Consider the following 15,977-nt stretch of genomic DNA (forward strand, 5'->3'; position numbering starts at 1 on the left):
GAGAGTTCCATAGGCCTGCCCGGGCACCAATCTTTCTAACGAGTAAGTCATCCTTAAATCTATTACGAAAGGCGTTCATGTATGTAAAGGATCTTATAGAATTCCTATTTTAATCCAGTGAACAGGTTTAAATTTAATTACCAACGAAAATCTTCCATCTCCTTAACCAATTCAATCGATAACCAACCTTATATTGTTGCAGGACGGCACATTCTCCCTCGCAGACTTCACAGACGCCTACCAAGAGAACGAGGTCCAACGCGTCATCAGGGCCTATGAGAACTCGATCTCCATCGACATACATTGCTCTACCAGCGGTGGCGGGGAGTGGAGCAAACTCCCAGACATGTCATTTGTGAAACATTGCAAGATTAGGGTCAACCCCACGGATATACTGGATTCTGGCTCACAAGCCATTAAGGACTTTGTCGGTGAGTGTTTAGATAATATTTTTGAATATTTATGTAACAAAACTTGCATGGACCCTTGAGAACTTCATCTCCATCGACACACATTGCTCTACCAGCGGTGGCGGGGAGTGGAGCAAACTCCCAGACATGCCATTTGTGAAACATTGCAAGATTAGGGTCAACCCCACGGATATACTGGATTCTGGCTCACAAGCCATTAAGGACTTTGTCGGTGAGTGTTTAGATAATATTGTTGAATATTTATGTAACAAAACTTGCATGGACCCTTGAGAACTTCATCTCCATCGACATACATTACTCTACCAGCTGTCGGGGAGTGGAGCAAACTCCCAGACATTTTGATACATTGCAAAATCAGGGTCCCTTATTTAATGTAAGGAGGAATGTACCAATTTTATAGGCTAACCGGTTACCTATGGTAAAAGATCCACCCGTTAGTTCTCTTATTTTGAGCATAAACTATAAACTAAAATTAAAATTTAGTTCATCCATGTCTCTAGCGTGCTAAAAAAAGAACGCAATATTCTTATTCCATAATTTATTACTCAAAACGATCATAATAATGATCGAGACCATTTTTACCGTCGCTGAAATTCTGCCGTTTAAAATCGTCCGCTGTATGATACATTATTCATGCTCGGATATTAGGCCGAATATTTCAATTAAAGAAGGAAATCGAATGCCGATCATTCGAATGGACGGGAGACTGTTTCTGATTTAATAATTTATTAAGGTTTTGGTTTTGTTTTGATTCAATCTTGGTGATCGCTCACGCCAAGGAGCCCAATTCAAACGTACATTTTGACATCAAATTGATGGATGAAGGATGTGAGTCGCTCGTCCCTTTTGCTCCTACTTGTCTATACAATTCTATATTGGAGTGAGGGAGACGCCCATGCGAACGATCATTTCGATGTCAAATTAACTCAATGCACTTGAAAAAATGCAAAATTGTACAAAAACCACAATTTTATATCATCAAAACTATTTATCTCATACATATAAAACTCGTAGGAATATAAATTGATATTTTTATGAACATTGGCATTCACCGCTAAGCGGTTGCTATATCAATATCATAAAATATCAAGAACGGCATTCGACCTTCAGAAACCTTAACTTGATTTGATATTGATTTGACTATCAGGCCAATTCGAACGTGCGAGAAGAACGTTTAGTTATCATGCGTTTCGCTTGCGCCAATACTGTCAAATGACAAGTACGAACGCAATGAAAGATCTAGAGAAAGTTATCTTTGACCATACAAATGTCGAAAAGGTGCAATACAAATGGCGACAGTGCCTATGTCTGTAACTGTATAGTGCCATAAAAATTTCGATACTGTCATACAAATGTCGATATTTAAGCGTTCATCGTTTTCCAAATATGCACCTCCCTGAAAGTAATACTGGCGGCGCCCATGTCTAACTATAGTAGATTGTTAATCAAGGGATGTAAGGCACTCATTTCCGCCGAGGTATTTTGGCGCTCGAACGCAGTGAGAGCGCCAATAGCTCGAGGCTGAAATGATGCCTTTCCCCGAGTTAAACACTGATTTTCTTTTCGAATACGAGGAGAGTAAAATTAATGTGTTTTTTTAAAAACATATGAATTAACAATTTAGGCAAAAGTATCGTTATTTATGGAATGGAGAGTCAAATATCAGAATGAAAATTGTATAACAAATCCATTTTACACTCAAATTTCAATTGCTTCATGAGAAATGAAAAATAACATGATTCAAATATAATTTTGAGTTTCGTTCGAATTTGCCTGTATAATGATGGCATATAAATTATGTCATTCAGATATCGTGCATTTCGCTCGTACTTGTCCATCTATCTGATGTAATTCTGACGTCAGTGTACATTCGAATTGGCCTGCAATCCGTAGTTTAACGTCTAATTACAAGTTTAAAAATCTCCAGGGAGATGCACGGCAAGTACCTATTTTCAAATGAATATCAAATCACGTTGCGATTTCCAAAGCCCGAATACCGCTCGCCCTAGTTTCGTGGCTGCTTGACAGTCAAATCCAATAACGATCCCATCAGATTTTTTAACGGATTGTGATACGCTTACGATTTTCGCGAAGTGTGTTGGAATAGGCGGAAATTGGTTACACGTTACAAATGGTTTAGTAGAATATAGTATAGACGTTTACTTTATAGAAAAAATGACACATGAAATAAAAACATACACTGATATATATTTTCAGTTTTGCATTACTTTCGGTATATCCGCAGTAGAACTAGGGTCACCGACATAGCTCGCAGAATTGCAAACCTTAAGTGGCAGTGGGCGGAGCACATTGCTCGCAGAACTGATGGCCGGTGGGGCCGGAAGGTTCTGGAGTGGCGTCCGCGTACCGGAAGACGAACTGCCGGTAGGCCTCCAACGAGATGGAGCGACGACCTGGTGAAGGTCGCGGGAATTCGGTGGTTGCGAGCGGCACAGGATCGGTCGGAGTGGCGAGCCTTGGGGGAGGCCTATGTACAGCAGTGGACGTCTATCGGCTGACATGATGATGATGATGATTACTTTCGGAGCGATATGACCTTCAGACCTTCAAGGAAAAAGTCGCCTTAAAAGCCGGCAACACACTTCCAACCCGGGGTTACTGTGCTAGGCCTACTGCAACAACATAAGAAATATCATTCAAGGGTTTCAATACGTACCTAATAAAATAGCAGTTTTCTTTTCTATCAAATAAAAATATGTCACAAATTATTAAGCGTGATATTAAATTACCTTAAACATTTAGCTCCTAATTATACAGTGTTGTGAGTAGTATCTAAAAGTTATACTCAGTCATAATTTGCTCGCGAACGAAACTCCGCAACACGTACCAAACAAACACGTCCGCAAAACTTCGCCTAAAATTACTCGCAACTCGCGCCCTCAAATTATTCCAACTTCGCAGACACCCTACTCACAATTCGCTCATCAACATGTCTCGCACAATTTGCAGCCTTGTTACCCTACTGCTACGAAGCTATGCGCTACCATAGAGTAACTGATACTAGAGCGGTACTGTCATAGTAAATTTTGTAACCCCAGTAAATTCACTGCCATCTGTCGACACACTTTAAAACTAAAAATGAAGATTTATATAAATACGATAGAATGTATTTAAATATAGATAAATGATTTTTTTTATTTGCATTAATTATTTTTATGATTTTGACCCATGTTCTTTCACTGATATGCGTTAAAATTGTTAAATAACAAACGAAACCGTCAACGCCATCTATACGACTGTAGGCCAAAACTAGTAGCGCCCTCTGAACGAGAATCAAATTTTCTTGATTTTCGAGGCACGTTTTTTCCTTAGACTGTATCCATCTATTACGGAGTTATATCTATCTTTGGCGCTACGAACGTTGCTACGGCCATCTACGGCGTAGCACTGAGCGTAAATGTTTGCAATGTAGTGTTTTACGAAAACCGACTTTATAGTGTTGTGTTAAGGTTTGTTTTAATCAAATGTATACGTTGTTATTAGTTTGAATGGCTTCCATTGAAATGTCAGAGCGGAATGCAGTTTGCATAAATGTCATTTCAATTAGAATAAAATTAGTTGCTACATGCGTTATATGCTTAGCACCACTTGCACCATCCCACAAACCCGGGGTTAACCGGTTAAACCCAGTGTCAATTTGTACTGGTAATTATAGTAACTCGACCAGGTTTAACCGGTTAACCCCGGGTTAGTGACCAGTGCAGTGAATGTGTAAAATAAAAATGCGGAAAAGAATACACTTCTAATTTCCTGTAATTACATGATAGCACCGCGATAAGACAAAATGTTACTTTTTTTAGAAATACTAGGCATGTAGGTACTATTGTAGGTACTTGGAAGTCCTGGATTATTCTTATTTCAAAATTATTCACTATCGCCTTCATTATCTAAACTATTCTAAATTAAAACAAAAACAATGTTTGTCGAAGAATCGTTCTATAGGGACCGAGCGCGTTTTATGGTCCGCCATCTTGTGGTCTGAATCGGAAACATAAACTTCACATTTACGCCTCGCGCTAAAAATCTGACGGCTCCTGTGCTGCCCCCTATAGTTCATGCACGCTCCTTATTGATTCAGTAATATCAAAGACGATATAAGATAGAGCGGTACTGTCATAATAAATTTTGTAACCACTGTAAATTCACTGCCATCTATCGACATACTTTAAAACTAAAAATGAAGATATATAAAAATACCTTAAATTGTATTTAAATATGGATAAATGTTTTTTTTATTTGCATTAATTATTTTTATATAATTTTGACCCATGTTCTAACGGATATGCGTTAAAATTATAAATAACAAACGAAACCATCAACGCCCTCTATACGAGAGTAGCCCAAAACTAGTGGCGCCATCTGATCGAGAATCAAATTTTCGTGATTTTCGAGGCACGTTTTTTTCTTAGACTGTATCCATCTATTACGGAGTTATATCTATCTTTGGTAATATTGATTGTATTCAAGGAAAGATAATACTTTACTTATGTTAAGTTCTATTTCCGATACAACTAAAGTAATTATCCTTTTCCTGTCACACCCGCATGATAAACCGCGAAAAAGCGTTTTTAGGCATTTTCACTTAAAAGTGTACCATTTACTTTTTTCAAAAATTCTTAAACTTTTAGGTTATTCCTACTCAGAATCACGAGGACTATCGATATAAAAAGAAAAAACCGGCCAAGTGCGAGTCGGACTCGCGTTCCAAGGGTTCCGTACATTACACAATTTAAACAACGTATTTTTTATGTGAAATGTCTTTAAAAAACCCGTAGGGGTCGGATCAAAAACTAAGTAATTAAGTCCGACTCACGCTTGACTACACATTTCTAATAGGTTTTCCTGTGATCTATAGGTAAAGAACTATTTTGTGTATTTTTTTTCACATATATTTTGTATGGACCGTTACAAAACTGACACCCAAAATTTGTATGAAAAATCGGGCACTTTTTTTCTTTGTCTAATTCAATAGTACTCGTGATTCTGAGTCTAAATAACCCAAAAGTTGATGGTTTTTCGAAAAAAAGTAAATAGTACCATTTTTTCTAAAAAAACCCCTTTTATAAATTCCTAGCATCCAAAAGTGAAATAGTTGACGAACAGCAGAAAATCACACATGACATAGCTCGGAGTTAATAAATAATTCGGCCCACAACGAGTTCCAAGATGGCGGCGCATAATGCACGAGCCTACCCACTGTAGTTTGTAAACTAGTTAGGAACTCCTAACTACTACTACTATTACTTAATTAACTCCATTATATCCCGTATCGTAACTACGATACGGGATATAATGGAGTTAAACGTTCACACGGAGCCTGTTCATAACTGTGCAACTGTACCATTATCTTAGTATTGATCAAAGATAGATATAACTCCGTAATAGATGGATACAGTCTAAGGAAAAAACGTGCCTCGAAAATCAACAAAATTTTATTCTCGTTTAGAGGGCGCTACTAGCTTTGGCCTACTGTCTTATAGATGGCGTTGACGGTTTCGTTTGTTATTTAACAATTTTAACGCATATCAGTGAAAGAACATGGGTGAAGATCATAAAAATAATTAATGCAAATAAAAAAAATCATTTATCCATATTTAAATAAATTTATCGTATTTTTATAAATATTTATTTTTAGTTTTAAAGTGTGTCGACAGATGGCAGTGAATTTACTGGGGTTACAAAATTTACTATGACAGTAACGCTCTAGTATAAGTTACTCTATGGTATTGATACAGGTAGGTATAATTCTTCGTAGCGTGATGCTGATGATGTCTTAATTATTGAAAGACAAATTGAAGGGTACACGGAAAGAACATGTCTAGTCACTATAGTAACATTTTGAGTAATCGCGGTTTTAAAATTTGGAACCATGTCAGAATGTATGGTAATTCCGTGACCAGGTCTTTTTTTAACTAAAAAAAAGTTTTATTACATATATTATACAGTGGTAGCAAAAGATATAACTAATTTTTATTTATTTATTATTAACAATATATTTACCCGGCATTACAGACAAGCCAATACACCGAGAAATTAAACATTGCAGATTACACAGTATGCAAACACATGAACTATATATAAGAGACAATGTAAGTGACATTAAACATAAGTGCTGGACAGCCTGTCATCCATCAACTCGCAGAACTTTAAACATTCACGGCACACAGTCGCCCATCTCCAAGCAAACAAGTCACATTCAGGTGCCGATGTCAGGAGCGCATTGAGCAGCGTCAGCGCACGATAGAGCGGCGAATTCCTATGCGACACCGTGCGCGCCGCCGGCACTGCCAGCAGTGTGCAGTGGACGCGCTCGCGGTCTCAAAGGGATTTTTGGCAAGTCCGGGACATACAGCCGTAAAACTCGAGCCACAAGCTCCGGGCAGTCGGACTCACCACGCAGTATACGACAAGCGGTGGTCAGCAGTTTATTGTTGCGCCTTACCTCTAGGGAATTATATCCGAGGCATCCGAGTAAATATTTCGTTGGATACATAAATGGATAATAACCAAATCTTTTTTTAAATAGGAATCTCTACATTTTGAAATGGAAATCTCATTTTCCGAAAAAAGTGACTAGACATGTTCTTTCCGTGTACCCTTCAATTAAGAAATGTAGTTAATTAACTTTTGTTATTGTTAATAATATTGTCTTCGGTTACCGCGATAGTTACTCGTGAAATAACAAAACAAACAAATAAACAGTTAACTTATCTTAAAAAAATAAAAAAATACGAAAACGGATTATATCTCGTATATTGAATTTTGTTATTGTTATTAAGTGTTACGAAAACGGATTATATCTCGTATATTGAATTTTGTTATTGTTATTAAGTGTTACGAAAACGGATTATATCTCGTATATTTAATTTTGTTATTGTTATTAAGTGTTACGAAAACGGATTATATCTCGTATATTGAATTTTGTTATTGTTAGTAACTCATTTTAGTTGTAATGTCTTAGTTTTTAGTATTAATAATTTTAGGAATTTTTGTTTAAATAAGTAGTAACAATGCTATGCAAACAAACGCATTTTATTTATTTATTTCCATTTATTTATTATTAAATAAGGTAATATATCTCAAACAAGGGCCTGACACTCTTTGATAAAGAAATATAGTCTTATTGCGATTCCTATAAGAGGAAAGATAAAATAGTGCCATGCTTTGTCCATATCACCGACGGGGTGGCATCATAGATGGAGGCGATGGCGAAATACCGAAATACAAAGCCACCATAGATCAAGTAAACATAAGGACACACCACACACCACATTAGTTTCTTCATTGCCCAGGAATTCTGGAAAAAATAAGTCACTTGTGCTTATCTTATCTTATGGTTTTCGGGGGCTCTTGCGGATACACTTGGACCTATAGGGATATTTTGTGCAGTTACCCCCTAGGAAAGATCGGTCAGCTACTCAAGAGCTTTTTCCACCATCTCCATGTGCCGGATGATGGAGCTCATGGGTAGCGTTTTAAATTCCTTTGGTTCCAGATAGCCTGTTCCAAAGTCCTTCATTCTTTATCTGGCGAGGGCGTGACATTCACACATTAGGTGTTCAGTCACTTACGTAAACCTCATAGCAAATGTACCAAGATTTCTAATAGCTTAACCTAGGTTATTCGCTAAGCGTCACTTAGGGCCACTTGCACCATTTACTCCGGGGTTAACCAGTTAAACCTGGGGTTACCATGGTTACCAGTACAATTTGACACTGTTTTAACGGTTTTACCGCTTAACCCCGGGTTAGTAAGATGGTGCAAGCGGCGCTAGGAATGTTAGAAATGGATTTTTTTTTTTCAAAATTGACGCTTATGTCGCTGACTGTACGTTTCTCCCAAAATCTGTGAATGCCATTAATCATTAATTATAGAATAAGGGAATGTCTCCTAACATAATTTTCGCGTAGCAGCACGGAATCAAATAGCTACCTTTAGTGCCATATTTAAATGATCCAACCTGTATAAGGATTTGTTTAAGATTGTCCTATAATTTCAATGTTCATTTATTTGTATATTAGGCCATCTTTAATAAAAACACGTAGCAGGCGTAACATTTTGAATTTGTTCTCAAGACAAGGGGTCCCGTAAATTCAAACATTAAATTTTGTTATTAAAATTACAACAGAACGTTAATGAGAAGATTAAAACTTCCAAAGTAATCGCAAACTTGTACATTCCAGGGTGCGTAGCCAACGTCACAGAATATATAATAGTACTAGGTACAGAAGCGTCACTCCCTAACTAAACGCGTCTACTACGCGCAAGGCGGGCAAGCGGTGTGCGGCAATTACTATGGCAAAACCTCAAAATTGAGGCGGCCGCAGGTACTTGTAGCGACGCGACGAAATCGCGGAGTGACACGCCTGCCAACGTGCAATCATTAACGCTCCGTAGCGAACGAAACGCAACTGTCACTGTCGCACTAGTGAGGAAGAGTGACAGAGACAGATGACTACGATACGCTACGGAGCGTTAACGATTGGCACGTTGGCTACGCACCTATAGGCAAGTGCGTAATTTCCCATTTAGCATGTACCTACATATTTATGCATAAGGAATTTTCGGGTGTTACAAGTAAATTGCTTACTGCCGTATGAGTTATAGGGTTAGGTTAATTAATTTACTTGACGGCCGTAATACAAGGGCTTTTCATAGCGTGTATTGAACGACGTTGTCTGAAGCGATATCATAAATTAATATGCATTAGTGTGTATATAAATTATAAATTATAATAATGGTAAACTGTGAAATTAACTGTCGCCGCGGTATTTCCGGAGCGATCCCAGGTAGCATTTATACGTCATTGTGACGTCCGTTACGTCATTATGACGTATAAATGACGTCATTATAACATCGCTGACGTCACTTTGCTACCTGGGATACAGCCTTCCAACCCTCAAGAAAAGAGCATGCTCCCATTGCATACGGAACATGTGAAAGTACCAACTTCATATCACAGGTTCAAATGTCTTCATCAGCAGTTCTGCAAACGATGCCTTTCGACAGAAACTGCTCGATATTTAAGGCAACTATTTAAGTCACTACAGCGGTGTCAGCATGGTTGCATTTTTATCACCTATCACTATGCCTGTCACTTTCGTACTTACATATTTGTTAGAACGTAACAGGCATGGTGACAGGCGATAAAAATGCTACCGTGCTCAGCCCGTAGGTGTACCTATATTTGAAGAATTCCCTCATTATATCCAGGATCCTAACTGATCTTAACTGTAAACATGCCCTATCAAGCATAAGAAGGATTTCACAAATCGGTTCAGCCGTCTTCAAAAAATCGGGGAACATACGAATAAGAAAACGATCCCGACGAATGGACAAATCCCCCTTTCGCAACCATTTTATCCAAGTCCAAGTAAGTAGAAGTTAGAGCATGCTTCAATAAACCTCGTTATTCAGTAACAAAGCCCCAAGTTGCCCATTCAGAGCTATTGTAGAGCCTTCTCAAAGCGAAGTTGACCGAGACGCGTTGCACCTTGAATTCTTAAACGATCGGCATAAAAATGATTTTGTACCCGAAGGATAACAACCGGATCCCAATAACTGAGCCTTCAGTGTCTACCTATTTGTCAGTATCTATATTTTGTGAATCTCGGATTTGAGCAGTTTTTGTTTAAATTTTTATAAGTATCCAAACATTTCTTCGAATTCATTTCCATGCTGGTTTTTGGCAATTCTTCTCTTACACTTCAGCAACTGTTAGATCGTGTTTTGTTTTGTAATGTTTTGTCTTATATACTTAATTGTTTCTATAGGTTTTATCAAACTTTTCCTAATACGTAGAACTACGTGAAAGGTCCTCGATTTCATAGTAAGTTTCTATAATATATATTAACCTATCGCATCTTATATAAACGGTAAATTTGACAAAGACACCCGGCATCTACTCTACGACAAGGTCGATAAGGTATAATTTAAAATAAACTTGAGACGCTTTTTCCCCATTGAAATAAAGCTATATGCTCTAAATAATACGCCTAAATCGAAGCCATCTAACGCCTCGCCCAAAGAATTATACGACCAAATACACCACTATATCGCTAAATAACCAATACCTTTTCCAATATCCACTTCCCAAACAAAACACTACCTTAAACAGTACAGAAATACATCCTGAAATCTCGTGCGATCTCATAGTCTTTCCAATACGATCGTTGCTATAGGGATTGGAACTCTAAGAATATGAAAATGTACTGAGACTTGGTGGTAATCGCTTGGATAGAAAGGCGCCTTGAATGGCCATTTATTATGAAGCGGGGAAAACAGCCGTATGTGGACACCTGGAGTATTTCCAATAAAGACGAGTAATTTCTTTGGTATTTATAGAAAGATGGCGTTAGTAGTTAATTGCTTAGGTTTCTGCAATTCGTTCTACAGTCTATGAAATCGACTACATTTAATGAAGAATATCTAGAAAATAAAAATACCATGAATATTTATTATAGGTCTCCTTCTTCCACATATCTCAGGCAGTAGTAGGGTAAAGTAGTTAGTAGTTTTCTGATTAGTAGAAGGCAGTTATGTATAAGTAAAAGCCGGTAGTTTTCTAGCTGAGAACAGTATACGTTACTTATATTTGACTGGTTCGCATAAAAAAGGTTACAGATTAAAAAATTTAAAAGAGTACGCAATGAGAGAGAGTCTACACGTTTTAGGAGAAAAGTTATTCATTTATTGGGTTATTTTATTACATCAAATCAAATTTGGACACTGACTGTGATCAATATAATCATTTTATTTTCCATAGCTTTCAATAAGTAAGCTAAATATAATCAGAAACAATTGAAAAGGTTTAAAAAACGCCTTGCAACGAAAACGAATCTTTTTTTTTCAATTGTTTTCTTTTCATTTCCGCAACTTACTTATGTTCATTTCTATAATGACTAAACTTATTTATACCTCGTTATTATAAGCTGTGCCTTCAAGTGCATTAAATCCCAGCTAGTATTTGTACGTCATTATTTAAATAAATAAAAAAAAAGGACGTCAGCGACGGACGTCATTATTACGTCATTATGACGTCGCTGACGTCTCTTTGCTGTTAGTTAAATTGCAAGTTCCACAGTTTATAGATAACTTTACACCGTCCGTAGTATAGTTCAATTTTAAGTATATGTCACCACGTCTTCTTAAGTTTCGAGTTAGTAGGGCAGAAAATTCTGGAATGAACACTGATTCGTCCCGATGAATCTAGGGTAGCTAAAATTAAGTAGTAATCTAGTCAATACTATGAAAAAAAAAACCGGTAGATAAGTATGGCTGGCCTTCACATTGGGACACACATTATTTATTAAATTCCAACATTAATTAGTGTTTATGGCGAGTTCACACTTTTTTCTACTTGATAGGTACCTTTGTCTATTGTGGCAAATATGATATGTTTTTTGTTTCAAGTTCCAAGAAACTCATTGATGAAAGCCATGGAGGGCAGTCCTAGTTTAGCAATCTGTTTAAGTTTTGAACTAGTTTTGATACAACCACTGCTTTTAGTTCTTTTAGCATGCACCAATCAGCGTGAGCCTTAAAGATCAGCCCAGGTAGCAAAGTGACGTCAGACGTAATTTTGACGTCGTTATGACATCATTATGACGTCGCTGACGTCATAATGACGTATAAATGCTACCTGGGAGGTCGTTTCAAAATAAGATCGAAACCGTAACAAGTTGTTAAATTTAAATCATCCTAAGGTTTAAAGCCAGACGTGTTTAAAAAAAATAAAAATATACAACAATAAAAGCTCTTAACTGGAAATTTCCAAAGAGACCTACCAGCAGTTTTATTAAAAATACATTTTTAATTTAAACCCGTTTCAAAACGTTCTCATTATGCAGAACATTTTACCTCGCCGACTCGGCTGGCAAATGCATTTCATTCCGAGAAGCATGCAACTTGCAGAAGTGCGAAGTGTTTGTAGGCTTTTATTTTTTATTCAAAAGCTTGAAACTAATGTGGCCTTGCCGCTACACTGAATATTTACGACTTACCTACATAGTTACTGGACCCGGTTACATGGACCTCTAAACTATTATAAGTATTCTCGTTATTTTCCCATTTTTAAACAATATCCCCAAAAAAGGTTTCGTCGATCAAAATACGAGTGATGGTTTTCTAAAAGCCTGCTAATTATAACGCTGAGACTTTCTTAAATTCAGCTTATACAATTTATAATAATTTTGGCAATGGAAATCAGAATTTATAAGTATAAAACATTCGCTAACTAGAAATTATGTATTTATATAACCATGCTAGGATGCACCAACTGATGTCACACCAATTCCGTATTGTTCTGTATCTGTTTTTTGTGCAATAAACTTAATTTTATCTTTTTTATTAATTAAATCTTTCTTTTCTAGCATACCTGGAGCCCTACGTCGCCCCAGCGAGCCTGGAGCGCCTGCTGGAGGCTTCTGACGTGGTGGGCAATATCCGCTTCAGCCACCCCACTCTGTACGTGTTCCCTGGCGGACAGGGGGACGCCGCGCTCTTCGGGATCAACGGGTTTAACATGCTTGGTGAGTGAGATCATTCTTTTGGACGACTTCAAAATTTTGCAGGAGGAGGTTCTAAATTTGTCGGGATCTAATTTTTTTACATGCAGATACGTCTGCGAGCGATACTCCAAATTTTATATTAAAGGAAAAAATGGAAAAAGTTACACTTCCGGCATTTCCATCTGTTTTTTATGAACGTTATCGGATTTATAAAATTATTTTAAACCGGGTCACTCACGTATTATTAGGTCTAATAGCTCGACATGTTACACACATGCTGTGCATGCGACATGCTGTGTTATGATACGTGAGTGACCCGCTTAAAAATTATTTAATATGTTTGAGTCTCACGGAAGTTTTATAGTTATCGGATTTTGTGAAAACGGGTAGTCTGATTCTTTTTATGGTATTTACTTCACAGTTGGTCCTTTGTCATAATGTCAAGATTTTGTGATCTTGGCTGATGATGATCGAGGCATCTTAAACAATTCATAATCATAATCATAATCATAAATCATTTATTTCGTGATAAACTTACATACTAGCATTACAAGGAAAATTAAAAAAACATATTTTCAGTGTTTACCACGAAATGGGCTCGCCTCAGCATAATTCAGCAAAGTTGATTCTTTCTTTGTTAAAGTTTATTTAATACTTATAGGACTTGTTATTGTCTTTGAAGACGTCTCCTGATCTAACTTAAGATATATGGCCAAATGTGTCTACTGCTTAAAAATGACACTTTATTTAACAAGGCCAAATTGGCTTGAATAGACCTTTTAAGTTTCAAACTCCATGCGTTAACTGATTAAGCAGTGACAGTCTGCGATATCGTTCAAGTCTTAGCGAAGAAGCTTTGTTTGTTTCTGGCAGACCTGAGTCAATTTGGCCAAATTGGCAAAATTGACAAGAGACACCGCGTACGGAATACCGATATACTGCTGACCTATGGATAGTATACAATAACCTACCTCAACCTAAATATAACACCATCCAACCGTCCTAGTGATCAAGCATAGCTTTAATATATCTCACACCAGCTCTAGAAACTTAACACTGACATAAACCCAGCCATCGAATTAATCACCGAGATGAGAAAAAAGATAAATCACTGGAGGCAATATTTGCTGGCGGCGAGCCAAGTGGAGGCAAGGCCGTTTCCGAGATCTGTGCTCACGCGGTTGTTGATGGCTGAACAGTCGCCACCAGATATATCGGAGCGGCCGAGGTGCTCATAAATATCTGAACACGCACTCTGACGCCTTGACAATAGAGGCGTGTTTCGATATTTGAAAGCACCTTGACCGCTCCGATATGCTTGAGCGACTTTAATCAGCATCAATAGTAGCGGATGAAACAACGCTCCAAAAGTAAGCTATCCCGGGTCAATTTTCCAAATATATATAAATCTCTAAAATACACCTTCAAAAGTATATCTTTTACAGTCTTGATTGTTCTACATATAAATAAATTCCTTTTTGTTAAACGTAGATACTTTTGACGCGTTGTTTGATCCGCTACTTTTGATGCTAACTGTACATACATAAATAAAACGAAATAAAAAAAAATATCATCGTTAATGGGATAGGCGTTGTTTAAATTAATCTGCCGAAAAAAAGGACGAAACTCTAGGAAAGGTAATATTATTTTAGAAGGTTTTCCCGAAGGGCTACAGTATGGGGTTCTTCAAAAAAGGAGTGTACAGGTTTTTAAAGGGTCGGCAACGCGTGTAACTGCTTACCATCAGGCGGGCCGTATGCTTGATTGCCACCGACATGGTATAAAAAAAAATAAGGTAGCTTCGTAATTTTAGTAAATTAATCATTCGTGTTTCGATCTGTTTCGACGACGACCAGCAACGCCAACGCGTTCTTTCTTGGGAGACATACTTCTAGCGTGTATAGCTTGCTAGATATGGACGCTGTGTCAACTTATAAAGATAAGGTGACCTACCTCGGTCTCCCCTACTTACAGTGGATGAAGTACGATCATCATATTTTCTATGCTAGTGCTAGTTTTAAGGGCCAATAGTTGCCAGAAAATAAAGTTTTTCACTTCATAGCTATATATTATCAGGGCCCACTTGGCTAATAATTGTTCCACTTAGAGGCTTACTTAGATATATAATACCTAAGCAATTAACATAAGAAACAAATGGGTAGGTATCAGAATAACATTACTCACTTATCTTCTCAATAAAAGCGAGTCAACATTCTACTTGGCGTGTTTCCAAATCCCACAAATTGTTCTAATTCGAATCGAACAGCGGAAAAATCTCTAATGCCTACAAAAAAGGTTCGAAAATGTCCTCAATAACAATCAGTCTACTGAGGATACGGTTAATTTGTCCCGCTCACACTCATAAAGTACGAAGGAGATCGTAAATCGCAAATGGGCGACCCGAGGCGAATGAAGCGGTAATTTTGTGTTTCCTAAAAGTTTGGTCGTTCGTGAAATCTCTGGTAATAGTTGTTTTATTCGATGGTAGCAGCAATAAAATACCTACTGAATTCTTTGTCAGTATTTTAGTCTGGGCATGACTCATTACAAGCTTTTATTGCCCTAACTTTTGCCCTGTTAGTATTTTATTTTTTTATTTTTATTTTATTAATTCAAAAAATTTACACAGCATTACAGCGAACTAATACACTGAAGTATGTATGTATGCATGTATGTATGTATGTTAGTGTGGGTCAAATCTTGGAAGCTAAATTTGACCCACTTCCCGATTTCCGATTGAGCTGGAATTTTGCATTTATATGTAAATCGGATGACAATGCAATATTATGATGACATATAGAGCTGATCTGATGGAGACGGAATGTGCCCATAGGAACTCTGTGATGAAACAACGCAAACTAATTTGGGGTTTTTAGAATTGACTCGAAGATTATTAGTTGCCAGTGGTAAGAAAAGTACAGTCAGCGATAAAAGCTTGTACCAAAAATTAATTTTTTGAAAAAAACATTTTACTATTCTGAAAATGGATTTGTAATTTAAATAATTTCTCTAAAGG

At 37.2% G+C, this 15,977-nt stretch overlaps 1 protein-coding gene across 1 annotated transcript in view; it reads left to right on the top strand.

Annotated features, from left to right (window-relative positions):
- The window catches only part of LOC134749114 (microtubule-associated protein futsch-like), a 251,041-nt gene that overhangs the window by 179,132 nt on the left and 55,932 nt on the right, over positions 1 to 15,977 (top strand). The window contains exons 4-5 of the mRNA XM_063684018.1: positions 203 to 431; positions 12,824 to 12,982. Of these exons, the coding sequence (XP_063540088.1) occupies positions 203 to 431; positions 12,824 to 12,982 (388 nt within the window). The remainder of the gene's footprint in view (positions 1 to 202; positions 432 to 12,823; positions 12,983 to 15,977) is intronic.

This window comes from Cydia strobilella, chromosome 17 (assembly GCF_947568885.1).
Source record: "Cydia strobilella chromosome 17, ilCydStro3.1, whole genome shotgun sequence".
Lineage (NCBI taxonomy): Eukaryota > Metazoa > Arthropoda > Insecta > Lepidoptera > Tortricidae > Cydia > Cydia strobilella.